The sequence below is a fragment of the Thamnophis elegans genome, chromosome 3 (assembly GCF_009769535.1).
Source record: "Thamnophis elegans isolate rThaEle1 chromosome 3, rThaEle1.pri, whole genome shotgun sequence".
Lineage (NCBI taxonomy): Eukaryota > Metazoa > Chordata > Lepidosauria > Squamata > Colubridae > Thamnophis > Thamnophis elegans.
The window spans coordinates 27,103,715-27,119,092 of record NC_045543.1 but is presented as its reverse complement, the minus strand read 5'-3'; the positions used below and the strand labels follow the sequence as shown (position 1 = coordinate 27,119,092).

Here is a 15,378-nt window from a genome sequence, read left to right as displayed (position 1 = left end):
TGAAAACAGAGAAAGGGAGTCCCTCAAATCACCCACACTCATGCTTTGGTAGTTTTTAAAGGTCAATATCAGCTAAACTGGACCTAGAAACAATCCTGTAACAAATGCAGCTGTGGAGTAGATGTATGTGTTTGACCAGAGATAAATATAATTGATTGTGTATTACAGATTAACAGAGTTGGAAGGGACCTTGTAGATCATCTAGTCCAACCCCGCCCCCCGCCCAAGCAGGAGACCCTACACTATTTCTGACAGGTGGCAGTCCAGTCTCTTCTTGAAAGCTTCCAGTGATGAAGCTCCCACAACTTCCATTGGTTGTTTGCGCACAGTCAGAATTTTTTTTTAATTTCTAGATTGAAGCTCTCCTTGTTCAGTTTCCATCCATTATTCCTTGTCTGGTCTTTGGGTGCTTTATAACTGATTGTGCTGTAGTTTGCACCAGTTAAAGTTTTTGGATATTCTTGAAGGGCAAACTCATGTAGAATTCACTGCAAGTCAGAGCAATAATTGGGTCAGATCTACTTGTCATGTTGCCCAGAAGAGGAGGGAATCAACCAGACCTGTCCCTTGAAGCTGCCACCTAAGCCAGCAACTCAGCAATGCAGGCCTTTATTCAGCTGCCTTTTCTCTATCCATGTAATGCACTGGGAAGAAGGGCATTCCCTCCAGTTACCACATTCTCATCCCCATGGAGGACCAATGACCACTCCTCACAAGTAACTTTAGCCAGCAGCCAGAGAGTAATTGTCAAAGAATAGTTTGCCCCCACCCCCCGCTTATTCTTGGCAGAATAAGGAGCCTTACCAGGCCCCAGGAGGAAATGGGGTGGGTAGGTGTCAAGGGCTGCACTGGCAGGTGCCTCTGCCCCTTGCTGGAGTAGGAAAACTGAAGCAAGGGACAGCAGCTGCTGCAGCAGCAGCTACTTTCTCCCTTGGCTAGAGAACGTTTGGCCTGGACGATTGCAGGCCCTGTTCCCTCTAGCACAGTGTTTCTCAACCTTGGCAACTTGAAGATGTCCGGACTTCAACTCCCAGAATTCCCCAGCCAGCATTCGCTGGCTGGGGAATTCTGGGAGTTGAAGTTCGGACATCTTCAAGTTGCCAAGGTTGAGAAACACTGCTCTAGCAGGATGCCCAGGTGGTGGGGGAAAGGGAGCACCTGTTCCTGGCAGGCCTGGCTACTGTTTGTGTGTGTGTGTGTGTGTGTGTGTGTGTGTGTGCGCGCGCGCGCGTGCGCGTGCAAGGGATAGCTTTACATTTTTATTTGTTGCTGCCCCAACAAAATCAGGCAGGGTCAGGTGAACCACTCCCTGCTGCCACCGTGTGCCCACCCATGAAACAGCTTTCCCATTTCTCAGCCTGTAGGCAGCAGCCTGGGGTCTTGCGAGTCCCATGGCAGCCCAGAAGGATCGAGGCATCCAGCAGGCGCACACCTGCCTGCTTTGGTGGTTCGCACCGCAGCTTATCACAGATGGAAGGTCCCGAGGCTGCCCTTCTGGAGGGTCCGTGGGAGCTCTTTTGAGCCGTGCTGTTGGCTGTCAATCACAAGCGCGGCTCCGGTCCTCCGAGCAAGTAGCCGGGTTGCTATCGCTGCCGCTTAGAAGGCATCCGGTTTCATCGAGCTTCGCGTTTCCCTCAGACCAAAGCGTGGACGGATAAAACAGGCCGGCCGATGGAAGGATCCCCCACAAAGGATCGAGCCATTTCAGATCATGGGAGGCAAAAAACACGACGGGCCATTTTTTGGGGGCTTGGATTAAGCCATGCCTCAGCGAAGCCAATACGGCAGGTGAACTATTTCTTTCACTTGCCTTATTTAATTTTATTTTGTTTTATTTAATGGAAAAGAAATACCGTTTGAGGCGGAGAAAAGGTTCAGAACCGCTTCCTCCTTCGAACCCGAAGTGGTACGGTCCGGAGTGCGTACCATGTCGAGGGTTCTGCGTTATTTTGCAAACAGCGCGCGCTCCAGTCCCGGCCCGACGCTTTCTTATCGATTCTCGCCGTGTCGCCTCGCCATTTATGGCAAACCGGGGAGGCGAGGGGACGCTGCTGAAATAAAACTCCAAGGAACCCTCCCCACGGCCCGCCCGCTTGCTTGTTGGCTTTCCCTAGGGTGGATTCTCGTCCTGACACTGTCAAATGAATGACAGCCCCCCCCCCCCTCCCTAGCCCGTTCGCTCCTCCCTCGCGCTCCTCATTCGCCAAGCGCCCCCTCCCTTTCGCTAGAAACCCCCCGCGTAGAGTTGGATGAAGCTTCTCGAATAGGAGGGGGCTACCGCGCCGGAGTGACTGATTGGAGGAGCGGTCCGAGGGGTGGTGGTGGCTGGAGCTGAGCCCAGAGCCCCTTCGCCTTGCATCAGCCTTATCGAGTGGGAGGGCGCCGCCGCCGCCGCTTCTGGCCGCCTTCCTCGCGTTCCAGGGCGTGCGAGAGCGGACGCGTCGTGCATAAAAGGCGCTCGGTGGTGCTAGGGCACGCGGCGGCTGGAAAGAGCGGACATTTCCCTCCGGTCCCGAGAGGGTCTCGGCAAGAGGCGTTTACAAGGCTTCTCCAGCAGCCCGGCCAGCGCCTTTTTCCCGAACCGCAGTTTAGTCTGCGCGCCTTTTCTGAATTAGATTGTATAGCGGTTTCCGCCAGCCCAAGCGACCGGCATGGAGAAGCCAGCCGACAGCCGGAATGGCTTTCTGGAGCCGACGGTGCTAACCGGCTTCGAGGCTGGAGAGGAAGGAGTGAAGCAGCCTCGGCTGAAGCTCTTCCAGTTGCGGAGCTTCGGGCGGTTCCTGAGGAAAAACTGCCTCGTGATCTTGACCGTAACCGGCGTGCTGGTTGGGGTGGCCATGGGCGCCCTGATGAGGCAAATGCCGCTCACCCGGGCTCAAATCACCTACTTGGCTTTTCCGGGAGAGATGCTGCTCCGTATGCTAAAGATGATCATCCTGCCCTTGGTGATATGCAGTCTGGTCTCCGGTGCAGCCAGCCTGGACACGCGGTCCCTGGGCAAGCTGGGAGGCATCGCCATCGCCTACTTCTTGGTTACAACCTTGATCGCCTCGGCGCTCGCCGTTGCCTTGGCTTTCATCATCAAACCCGGGGTGGGCGCCGGGGAGCTCAATAGCAAAGACTTGGGCTTGGATGGCGCCATGCCCACCAATAAGGAGACCGTGGACTCTTTCCTGGACCTAGCAAGGTAAGGAATTCAGAGGGGGGGCTTCCTTCCTAAGCTTCCTGGTCAAGGGGCGAACTTGGAGGAATCATGGCTCAGCATGGGATGATTTCTGCCTTGCAAGTTCTCTCTCTCTCTGTCTCTCTTTTTTTGGAAATGGCTGGTACTCTCTCTCTGTCTCTATTTTTTTGGAAATGCAACTTTCATAGTCTTAATATTGAGACTATGTATGTAGGACTGATGGGAGTTGTGGTCCAAACGTCTGAAGGATACTAAGATATTTGGCTTTTGAAAAATCCCAGTTATTTACTTTCTTACCTCCAGGTCCGCCTGATGCTTTTAGATATTTCTTTCTTTCTTTCTTTCTTTCTTTCTTTCTTTCTTTCTTTCTTTCTTTCTTTCCTCCCTTCCCTTCCCTTCCCTTCCCTCTCTCCCTCCCCTCCCTCCCTCCCTACTTCTGGATTAAATGCAGGTTTGGGTTCTTCAAAGTTTACTTAACAGATGCATTATGGTACTGTATAAGTTTAAAGACCTGGAGACCATTTCATGAGGCATAGGCATACTTTCAGTTTACAGATTTCTACACAGGAATTGGGAGAAAAAAAGAATCATAGACAGAGGCCTTTCAAAGCTAAGGGATTATATCTGATACAATCAGTAACATTTCTATGCAAAAGTCTAACTACTTGTAAGATAAGTATCCACATGTGAATTCATTTAGGCTTTTGTAGAATCTTTGACTGTATCTGAGAAAACTCAACCTGTTAAAAGCTGTGCACAATATTAATGTTTAAATTTTTTGGTTGAGAAAAGTCTTCAGTTTATTTCAGCAAAATTGTGCTTATGTCCTGCTCTTATATGGTCTCCCATTCAGGTTACTCATCAGTCTGGATTACTTTACAGATGTTATGGGTTGCTTGACTGTTGAATTACTTAGAGTTGTGATGGCAAACCTGTGGCATATGGAGCCGTATTTGCTGGCACAACAGCCTTCAGCTCCGGCACGCATGTGCGGGCTGGCCAGCTGATTTTCAGCCTCTCAGAGTTCAGGAAAGCCTCTGGAGCCTGGGGAGGGCAAAAATCCCCCCCCCGGCACGGAGGTCGCTCATGTATACGCGGAGGGTGGATCGCCTGCACATGCGTGGGTGGGTCACTCACCCATGCGCAGTTGAGTGGGCACGTGTGTACGATAGGGCACGCACGCGATAGCACATGTACATACAGTGTTGGCACACCTTTAGAAAAAGATTAGCCATCACTGACTTAGAGGATGAAGGGTGGGTTGGGGAGAAGCAGCATCTAGTGGAGGATCTTTGCTAATTTGATTTGTTAGAATATCTTATTCCCAATCAATTAACAAAAAGACTACAACCAGGACTCTACTACAGAAAGTATAGGAGCAATATGAAACAGCTCAGAAACTGCTGATTCAGAATGTGTAGCTTTCGCATTGATGCTGACTACGTATACCCTGAGATTTTAATTAAAAATGAATCCTGCTTGATGTCATGATGATCAGTTAAATGATGATTACTAAACATGGTATTGGCCAAAGAATAAACCTTTTTCATTTTATAGCACTTAGAGAATAAGCTTGCCAACAGATTTGTATATGGGTGGAGAATTCCTCTGTATATCAAAATAGTTAAAATTAAGGCACATTGTACAATAAAGTTTAAAGACCAACATGTATGTTCATTTTTTTTACAAATTTTAATTTTTTTGAAGCAAAATTATTTTTATCCCAGTTCCTTATCAATGTATGGTTCACTATGTAAACATCAAATTTAAAAACATACAGGACCTTTAACTGCAATTTCTTGGATTGCATGGATGCATATTTTTCCATATATATATATATATATATATATATATATATATATATATATATATATATATATATATATATATATATATATATATATATAAACCTGGGATTTGAACCTGGGCTATATTACTACTAGGCAGACTTCTTAGCCATTAGGCCACAGGCTCTTATCCGTTATCAGCGCAGCCAGGGTGAAAGGTATCTATTAGATTTTTACAACCCCTGGTAAGCCCCAATTATGGGAGGAAGCTAACTGCTTCCATCATCTGTCAATCGGCTCGTCACAAGAGTCCATCACGACAGAAACCCAATATTTTTACTGTTGCCTTTGTTATATTTGTGTTTTTTTATTTGTGCTGATAAATAAATAAAGGGAGACTAGTATAGATCTATTTCAAGCTATTTAGCTCTCATCAGCTAGCCATACCCTTACTGGGATTTGAACCTGGGCTATATTACTACTAGGCAGACTTCTTAGCCATTAGGCCACAGGCTCTTATCCGTTATCAGCGAAGCCAGGGTGAAAGGTATCTATTAGATTTTTACAACCCCTGGTAAGCCCCAATTATGGGAGGATATATATATATGTGGTAGAATTGCTCTGCAAAATTCACAATAGTAAAAATTGAAAGGTAAGTGGGGTTTCACATTGGGAGCTGCATATAGTAAATTCATATCAAAATGTGAACTAAACTGAATTTATCTCTATCCCGCTCTTTAAAACTTAGAAGAGAGATCATAGAGTAAAAGTTAAAAAGAAAAGAGAAACATTTATCAATCATGATAATAACAAACAGGATTTAATTGTTTTGGCATTTTATTTTCAACAGATGGTCAATTCCAACATGAATAAGGTTGCCTAACATGTTGCCTATCTGACTTTTTTAAAAAAGTTTTTTTTATTTTTTATTTTCAAAACAAACACAACACACAAAATCTTCCTTTTTTACTTACTGTAGAAAGTGTATCAGTTGGTTACAAAAGACTTCCGTGCATCTCTTCCACAGTCATCAAGCATAATTCATATTAACTCAAGTATTTTAACTCAGATATTTATACATGTTATCATCATCATACCTCCATTTTCATTTGACTATAGTTGTTTAAACGTCCTTCATCATAAAATATACTAAGATTTAATACACAACCACATACTGGCATTTCATTTACTATTTCTAAAATCGTCCAATGACACTAAATTCTTATGTCCTATTCTAGTTAAACATCCATAATATTTAATAACAAAGTTTTCTATCCTTCTTTCCAAATCACTGTTTACAATTTACATCTCATTTCCTTAATATATATATATATATATATATATATATATATATATATATATATATATATATATATATGTTATTATCATTATCCCTCCTTTATTTGACTCTATCCTGCATCATATCATTTCCCCCCCTAGTAATCAAGACTTAACTGAATCTAGATTAATTCTATTATTATTATTATTATTATTATTATTATTGTTGTTGTTGTTGTACAATTGTATCACAGCGGCCAGTTGTTTCGCCGGATTTGGCATTGGTTACTAGTCGGGCCCCACCCAGGGGCCTAGGACGTCGTAACGTATTTTCGTAATATGCGTGCAGATCCAAGCAGTGCGGCTTTTTGCATTTGACTGATGGTGATTTTGTCAATTTTTAACTGTTTTAAATGTAATTCCAGTGCTTTTGGAATAGCACCCAGTGTGCCAATTACCACTGGAATTACCACTGCTGGTTTGTGCCATAGTCGTTGAATTTCGATTTTTAAGTCCTGGTATCTTGCGATTTTTTCATGTTCCTTCTCGGCGACCCTGCTATCACCTGGTATTGCGATGTCTATGATTGTGACCTTATTTTTCTCAACCAGTGTGATGTCTGGTGTATTATGCGCCAGTATTTTGTCGGTTTGTATACGGAAATCCCACAAGATCTTGACCATCTGATTTTCGGTGACTTTTTCAGGCTGATGTTCCCACCAGTTTGTTGCTGTTTTAATATTATAATTTTTGCACAAATTCCAATGGATCATTTGTGCTACTGAATTGTGCCGCAATTTATAATCAGTCTGCGCGATTTTTTTACAGCAGCTGAGTATGTGATCAACAGTTTCATCAGCTTCTTTGCAAAGTCTGCAATTGGCATCATCAGAGGATTTTTCGATTTTGGCCTTAATGGCATTTGTGCGGATAGCTTGTTCTTGCGCAGCCAGGATTAGTGACTCTGTTTCTTTCTTTAATGTACCTGTTTTTAACCATAACCAAGTTTGTTCACTGTCCACTTTATCTTTTATTTTTTCCAGAAATTGACCATGCAGTGCTTTGTTCTGCCAACTCTCCATTCTTGATTTTATCACATCTTTTCTGTATTCTTGATTATTATTATTATTATTATTATTATTATTATTATTATTATTATTATTATTATACAATTGTATCACAGCGGCCAGTTGTTTCGCCGGATTTGGCATTGGTTACTAGTCGGGCCCCACCCAGGGGCCTAGGACGTCGTAACATATTTTCGTAATATGTGTGCAATTCCAAGCAGTGAGGCTTTTTGCATTTGACTGATGGTGATTTTGTCAATTTTTAACTGTTTCAAATGTAATTCCAGTGCTTTTGGAATAGCACCCAGTGTGCCAATTACCACTGGAATTACCACTGCTGGTTTGTGCCATAGTCGTTGAATTTCAATTTTTAAGTCCTGGTATTTTGCGATTTTTTCATGTTCCTTCTCGGCGACCCTGCTATCACCTGGTATTGCAATATCTATGATTGTAACCTTGTTTTTCTCAACCAGTGTGATGTCTGGTGTATTATGCGCCAGTATTTTGTCCGTTTGTATACGGAAATCCCACAAGATCTTGACCATCTGATTTTCGGTGACCATCTGATTTTCGGTGACATCGTGTTGTCGTGACTTCGGCTCCTCCCTCACTGCCTATCTGACTTTTTGTGATACAAAATTGGTGCAAGAATTGAAAGCCCCTGATAATTCAGGATGACTGGCTGAAACTGGGAACTATATCAGTAGCAATTAGATAACTCCACTAACAGCTGTTCTGCTGGTCTTTCTCTCAGGACAAATCAGTCACCAAAGAAAATGCCTGATGCCTTATCTTTTTAGTCAGAATTTACTTGCCTTGTTTCATTAGCTGCCGCCAAAAAGGGAGGATAGTTACCCACATTCCTCACATTTCAGCTTATTGTTTTCCTGTGGGAGAGAAGAAAGAGTGAGATAGGACTTATTCCTTTTGGAGACAGGCATATCATCTGCTATAGCATCAAGCTCCAACCTTACTAAAACTCTTGTTTGTGCCAGCATCTCCTGCATATGAATTGGATCAAGGTCACAATATCATATCAAAGTTAAAAATTATACTCCAAACACCTGTTTAAACAAAACAATGTTCACAGCTGTGGAAGGTTGGTTGGTGGCATATCAGGCATAGCACCAGAGGCCAGGTGTTCCATACCACCAAGGCCATTACAGAGTAGAATTCCCTTTGGGTCCATGTTTTTTGACTTCTTATATGATGGGAATTCTGGGTGGCATGGTGGCCTAGTGCTGAAGACACTTGCCTCTCACTCAGTAGGTTGAGAGTTTAATCCTAGGAGATGTTTCTCCCCCTAGGGCACGAAGAAAAAATACCTGCTGTGAACTCCACATAGGCTTCAGGAAGGGCTCCTGGCCAGTAAATGCTCAGCTCCATCCAGTTTCCCCATCTCTACCTCAAATTAAGGGACCATATAGAGTTGTAAAAAAAAAGGATAGTGATTTTAAATGTCCTCTCTCTACGATCTGTGTAGGCCAGAGAGAGATATTTTTTGGCAGAGATAGCTGTTAAGGGTCTTGAAGTTAAGCTTGAACTGGATTCAGAAATCATTGTTGGTAATAAAGTAACATTGCAGTTGCAACTCTTTCCTGTTCACATTCCGGCTACTGAATTTTGTTCAACTTCTGTTTTAGATCACTTTTAGAGGCACCCCCCATGTAGAGCATGTTATAGTTTTTTTAAGTGCATGGAGATGAGGGGCTGGAATCTCTGCCACCAAATCTTAGTTGGGGTAGAGTCACATCGCATGGTGATTCATTTAATTTAGTTTTTTTTTTTTTACTAAATCACAGCGAGATCGGCACCAAACAATTTAATAAATAAATAAGTTTCAAGTTGCTGTCTCTCAAAATGAGCTTTTAATTTAACTACCAGTTAATTTGGTCCAAAGAATGTTCTTCAAGTAAAAAGTTCTGTGAGTATATGTGTTTCAGTATTTGAGAAAGCTTAAAAATTACAATTTTGTAAATACAATTTTTATTTATTAAATTTATATACTGCCCATCTCGCTCTGCAAAGTGACTGCTAGCCAATTATTTAGCAATTCCCAGAAGGTTTCCAATAATCGGTTAGATCAATCAGTTGTTTTTACTTAAAACACAGCTTACAAAACACTATGTACTACTGGTGTATTGCAATAATAGAATAAAACAATACAAAGGGAGAAACAATTTTGCACTAGTGTATGAGAAAAAATAGTGAGAATTGTCTTGATACTAAAGTGAACTTGTGATATGTTATGTATTTAACAAATAATTAACAGAAGTCTAGTTAAAGAGAACAAATTAAAGGGCAAATTAAGAAGAGAAAACAAATTAAAGAACCAAAAACCTTTTGGTTGTTTAATTGTTTCCATCCCCATAAGCTGCATCTCTAGCAAAGAATGATCCTTGTGAAAAAAATTACATAAATTTTGATAAATTCTTTTGTTAATGATACAAGTGTAGACAAATAAATGTGAGACATGGAGAACTTTGATGTTCTGATTTGCACAAGGCTGAAAGAGATTAAAGTAGACCTTGCTTGTATCTAGATCTCTCGAACTTACTGCAGAATTGTGTAGAGCAGTGATGGCTAAACATTTTGTCATTGTGTATTGAAAGCAAGCGCCCCTGTGCACCTGTAATGCAATGTGCGCACGACCCCTCATGTGCCCCGCACCGGTGCAGGCTCACGCAACCCACACATGTGTCCCACACATGCACATGAGTGTGTGACCTCTGCATGCGACCCATCCCTGCGCCCCTCCCCCATGAATGTTCATGTGACCCGCATGTACACCCCCCCCCCACACTCATGCACAGCAGAGACCTGAAAACAAGCTGGCTGGCGGGAGGCATGTGCACTGGAGCTGAGCTCGGCCGACGGATCGCGTGCCCGCAGAGGTGCCACCTGTGGCACATTTGCCATACGTTTGCCATCACAGGTATAGAGGTCCTTTTCTTTAGTCAACTATTCTTCTACTTCTAATAAAGCAGTGTTTAAAAAACAAGTCTAAAAATTTGAACATTCTATAGGCATTTATAGTTGTTGATTTACCTCCTTGCAGCAAACAGCCTGATTAGCACAAGAAAAAAAAATCTTTGCCACAGCTAGTTTCACTTTCAATTTTTCCAGATCATCAGCTGTCAGAGGCTGCAGGAATTGCTATAGCTTATTGAAGATATATACATACATACATACATACATACATACTACATACATATATGTAAGATTTCTTAAACAAAAATATATCAGCATAAACATAGGAGATTGCTAAAAGACTTTATTACAGGTTTGCTTAGGATATTGGAGAAAATTGTAATCAAAGATGTTAGAAGAATAATAGTGGAATAAAAATGAAGTCTACAAGAAAGTGTTATCTTTTAGAAAATCTAAATAAGAAAATATCAGTAAAGTTCAAAATTGCTGATAAATGCAATTGTCTAGACAGTTGTGGACTTTAGCATTTCCTAGCATGAATTGAGTATAGAACGGGAGATCAGACAGCTTAACTGTGCTTCAGACAAGGATCCTCTTTTTGTTCTACCAATCTTTCTGGTTCCCTTTATCCTGAGTACAATAGACCTGAAAGCTTCTGTTTCCAGCAGCATTTATAGAATTAGCCTCTAACCTTTGATACAGACTTGACACCAGATTAGAGCTGTTTATTCTGCAGGTGCATTTTCTGTGATGTTTGGGGTACATGGGGCTGATCTGGTTAAAACATTAGGGCAAGATATTGCAGGATTCAGCTTGCCTCTTGGAGTGCACTAATGGCTGTCCTTTTATTCTTTTTAGGAGAAAGTATTTTGTATGCACCCTACTCTTACAGTAAATCAGGTTTTTAATTCAGAAATTATATTTGGAAGTTGATTGGTAACAGAACTGAGTTAAATCTCTCTGATGAGTTTTATTCTCCTTCTGTCTGGTATTTTCTACTATGTTATACCGTGGTTTTCTATGAAGTATTTCTGTAGTGTTACACTTTGCAATTATGGACATAGTCAAAGTTATTTCCTAATCCTGCTTGACAGGATTTGAACAGATTAGCTGTATTCAAACAATACTCTCAATTTAGTTACTAAATCAACCCATTATCTAGCTTCACTGAATGCACTGATTGGACAAGTAATCAAACAAACTGGTTTATATAAGGCATAAAAAATAACCAAGTGTAACCCTAATCATATTTATGCAAATGCATCAACTGGATCTTTATCTGACCAAATTAGCTAAGTTGTATGAATGCAGTCAACGTATGAATCAGTTTTTGCATATTTTTTTTGCATTATTTCTTCACTTTTTGAAGATTTGAGACAGTTAATTTGGTGATTTTAGAAGATTTGGACATGGACAACTAGAAACACAAGAGAACTTCATGTTGTAGATTTATATAGCTTTGCATTACAGCAGCTTCTTTTTTCATCCATAATGCACATGTGTACATAAAATATAGTCCTAGAAAAAACATGCCATATCCTGCAGAAATAATCCAAAACAAACATTAGTACTTCTCACAATTCATAGTAATGTAATTATATAGGATCCCCAATCCACTATGGTTTAATCATCTAACTCAAAAGCAATTAATTACATCAATTCATTGATCTCAATTTCATTTATAATATATTTTATTAGTTTATCAAAATATAAAATACAAAGAAAAAATTTAAAAAGTAATAGAAAACTGGGGGGGGGAGGGAAAAAGAAAAAAGAGAAAATATGGTGTAAAGAGAGAAAAGGAAAAAAAGGCACCAACTTCCAACTCTCTAGCGCAGTAGAAGATAACCACATTACAACCTCATTTTTTTTTACTTTTACACAACAGTATACTATCCATTTCCATAACAACAAACCTACCTAATCAGCAAAAACAAAATCATTGATTCCAATTTCAACACAGGTTTTTCTTCAGAGTCAAATAGTTTGCCTTCAGCACTGTTTGATAGGACAGTAATGAAACTCTTACAGCTAGTCAAATGTGCCTTTCTAGTGATGGTTCAGTTGAATTCCTTCTCCTTGCGCTGTTATATTGCTAATTTTACAAAGATCCTTTTTATGCATAATGCAACGAAGTTCTGTGTAGCAGTTGTGGCTGTGCAGGTACAACTGATTTCTATTCTATATGAGCAATATCTAACTATTCCATTAATCTTCAGTTTTGTATGAATAAATTCCTAGCTGTAACTAATTATCTGTATTTTTGATTATTAGACTTTATATAGTGTATCTTATTTTTATATTGTGCATTCACTATCCCATAGATTCAATCTTTGGACTTCATCTATGATTGATTTTGTGATTCCCTATCTGTTTTTTTTTTTAACTTCTGTTCAATTCTTGGAGACTGCCTAGAGAAGCCCCTATAGTCTTCTTGCCTAGGCTTTTCAGAAATGACTTGCCATTGCCTCCTTCCTAAGGCTGAGAGAAAGTGACTGGTCCAAGGTCACCATCTGGCTTTTGTGCCTAAGGCAGAATTAAAACTCACAATCCCCCACCACTACCCATCCTGTTTCTAGTCTGCACATTAACCACTATGCCAAACTGGCTGTCATCTGGTTCTTAACTAGTTTTAATTTTAGTTTTTAATTCAGTCTTGATAGAGTGCAATGCTGCATTATTTTATTTATATTTAAGTATGCCATTTCTTTATAATTGTATCTTTTTTTGCCTCATTTCAAGCTGGTTGTTGACTGAAATAAAATTATCTATTTCTAATAATACATGGCTTTCATTTTGAATTGAACTTTGCTTATTAGATACTATAATTCTATGACTGCTTTATACATTTGATATTTATTCCTGTACTGGTACTATACTGTTATGTACTGTACACATTATACCTTAGAATAGTATAGAACTATAGAATATCTATTAGAAATATATTTAATGTACTTAACAATATTTAAGTACTCACTATTTTAAAAAAAACAATTCCCCAAAATAAAATAGGGAAAACAAATATTTCTGACTAAAATTTCAAATTAAGATTCTCTTGCATTTTTAATTAGAATCATTCTTTGATTTACTCCCTTTTTTTGGCCATTACTACAATGGATTGCACTTTCTGAAGTTTAGTACATTTTGTAGGAAGTGTCACGTGACCGCTGAAGAAAACAGTTATTAATAACATTGTTAATTATTTGTAAGTTCTTTGAAATGTGCTGTTGAGGCAAGTATGTCTATTTAGGCCTAAAAAATGCTGATGCAGTAAAGCACTCTGCCTTGTTAATGATGAACTAATGTTAAATCCTAAAAGAGAGATTATTTTATACCAATGTACAAACAATTTAAGATTATAAACTATTATCAACTCCTAATTTTTGTTTTTGTTTTTTTCAGAAATTTGTTCCCATCAAATCTTATTGCTGCGGCCTTTCGATCGGTAATTATCCTTTGTATCTATTTAAAAATCTATTCTGAACTCTGAGTTTTCAATCACAAAGAGTTTGATTTCTGTAATGCTATTCTTTGCCAGATATAGGTAGTACAAAATTGTGTTTTACAAGAGTTAATCTACACAGAATTATAAGAATATCTAATACTCCAATATTATGAAGATCTTAGCAGTTTGGATAATTAGAAAATTCAAAATACTGAACAAGGGTAATGGAAGAATTTGCAATGTGGTGCTTGAATCCTTGATAAAAAGCTTTTGATTGTGCAATAATCTGGCCTTATGATCTTTTCATGGCACCTTTCGCATATATGAATATGTTCCTTAAGATTGAGTTGCTCTTTCTCCCTTTGTAAATTGTTTACATTTCATTGTGTCATGCAGGTGGTGGTGTTCCCAAACAGTCAGGAGTTCTTAGGTACCCACTTCTCTGACCAGAAAGATGTCTGGGTCATAGTCTCACAAGCTAAATATTAGCCTTTTGAAGCCTTTTGTTTTATAAATTTTGCTGAAATTTATTTTAGAAAATAAAATTTAGTCCTATAATAAACTACAGTCCTTTCTAACAAATATTAAGTTGGAATCTAACAGGCCAAAATATGTGTGACTATCTTCACTGGCAGCTGTAAATTCTGTAAGAAGGGTTGCAATCTTCTTATGGAATCTCACATTTAATCTGTAGTTTAACTGGCACTTGAATCTCAGCTGATCCCATTCCATTTTGGTAATGGGAAATCCTTGTGTTCTATGATTAGCTGTATGAGCGGCAATCCCAAAATGCCAAGAAGTGTTTTAAAAATGAAATCAGATATACATTGTGGAGGAACTTTTGTTGATGTTGCTTCATTTGGATGCAGTATTGCTTTACTGCCTGTTCATTTTTTTCCTGGCTTAATGCAGTGATGTAAAGAGACAGTTCCTGATGACTGAATGCTTTTATTCTTTTGTCCTACCAAAATGCTTCAGATATGTAGAAAGCCTTTAACAGTGCATAGGCACAGGTTTTTCATGCATAAGCAACATCGTATGTTCAAAAAAAAAAATGGCCAAATTGGATCTATAACTTTCATCGATGATGTTGTAGTCCTCAAAGTTTCACATTAATTTTTTGTACAAGTCATTTAGTTTTAACCTATATATTTGTTTAGAATTGTGCCACAAATATTAACAAAATCAATATTTTCCATTTTCAGTATGCTACTGATTATAAAGCCATAGTTAGAAATGCAACCATTGACAATGTTACCATTGAAAAGGTAAGTAATGATTTTGTTAAAATTATCTTATCACTCAGTATACATGCTTTTGAGTTAATCCTTAGTATCATTACAAAGGATTTTTTGCCTTTATTTATTTATTTATTTTGTTCAGAATTAAATCCCATTCCTTTCAATGATTATGCCCAGGTTTGTACCTCAGGGAATGTTGGAAAGAATCCCTGGGAAAAAAATAAGCACAGAAGAAAACTGTCCAGGCAAAAGGAATGTGTAACAACTGACCCTCCAAATGTTAGTGTACTTCATGTCCTATCGGCACCGGCTATTAAAGCCAGTGGTGAGAGATTATGGGAGTTGTAGTTCCACATTGGGAAGTCAGCACTTTGCCAACCGTGTCCTAGACTTTAGATTTAGATTTAGATTTAGATTTTATTAGTATTTGTAGGCCGCCCTTTTC

General features: G+C 39.6%; 1 protein-coding gene across 3 annotated transcripts in view; it reads left to right on the top strand.

The window, feature by feature from the left end:
- Window positions 1-2,221: 2,221 nt before the first annotated feature.
- Window positions 2,222-15,378, top strand: part of SLC1A4 (solute carrier family 1 member 4) — a 34,783-nt gene continuing 21,626 nt past the window's right edge. For 2 of the 3 annotated variants that reach the window (XM_032214209.1, XM_032214207.1), the window contains exons 1-3: window positions 2,223-3,187; window positions 13,650-13,692; window positions 14,898-14,960. In XM_032214209.1, the coding sequence (XP_032070100.1) occupies window positions 2,652-3,187; window positions 13,650-13,692; window positions 14,898-14,960 (642 nt within the window). In that variant the 5' untranslated portion in view covers window positions 2,223-2,651. Of the gene's footprint in view, window positions 3,188-13,649; window positions 13,693-14,897; window positions 14,961-15,378 lie in introns of all 3 variants that reach the window. The other variant, XM_032214208.1, reaches the window with a different exon arrangement.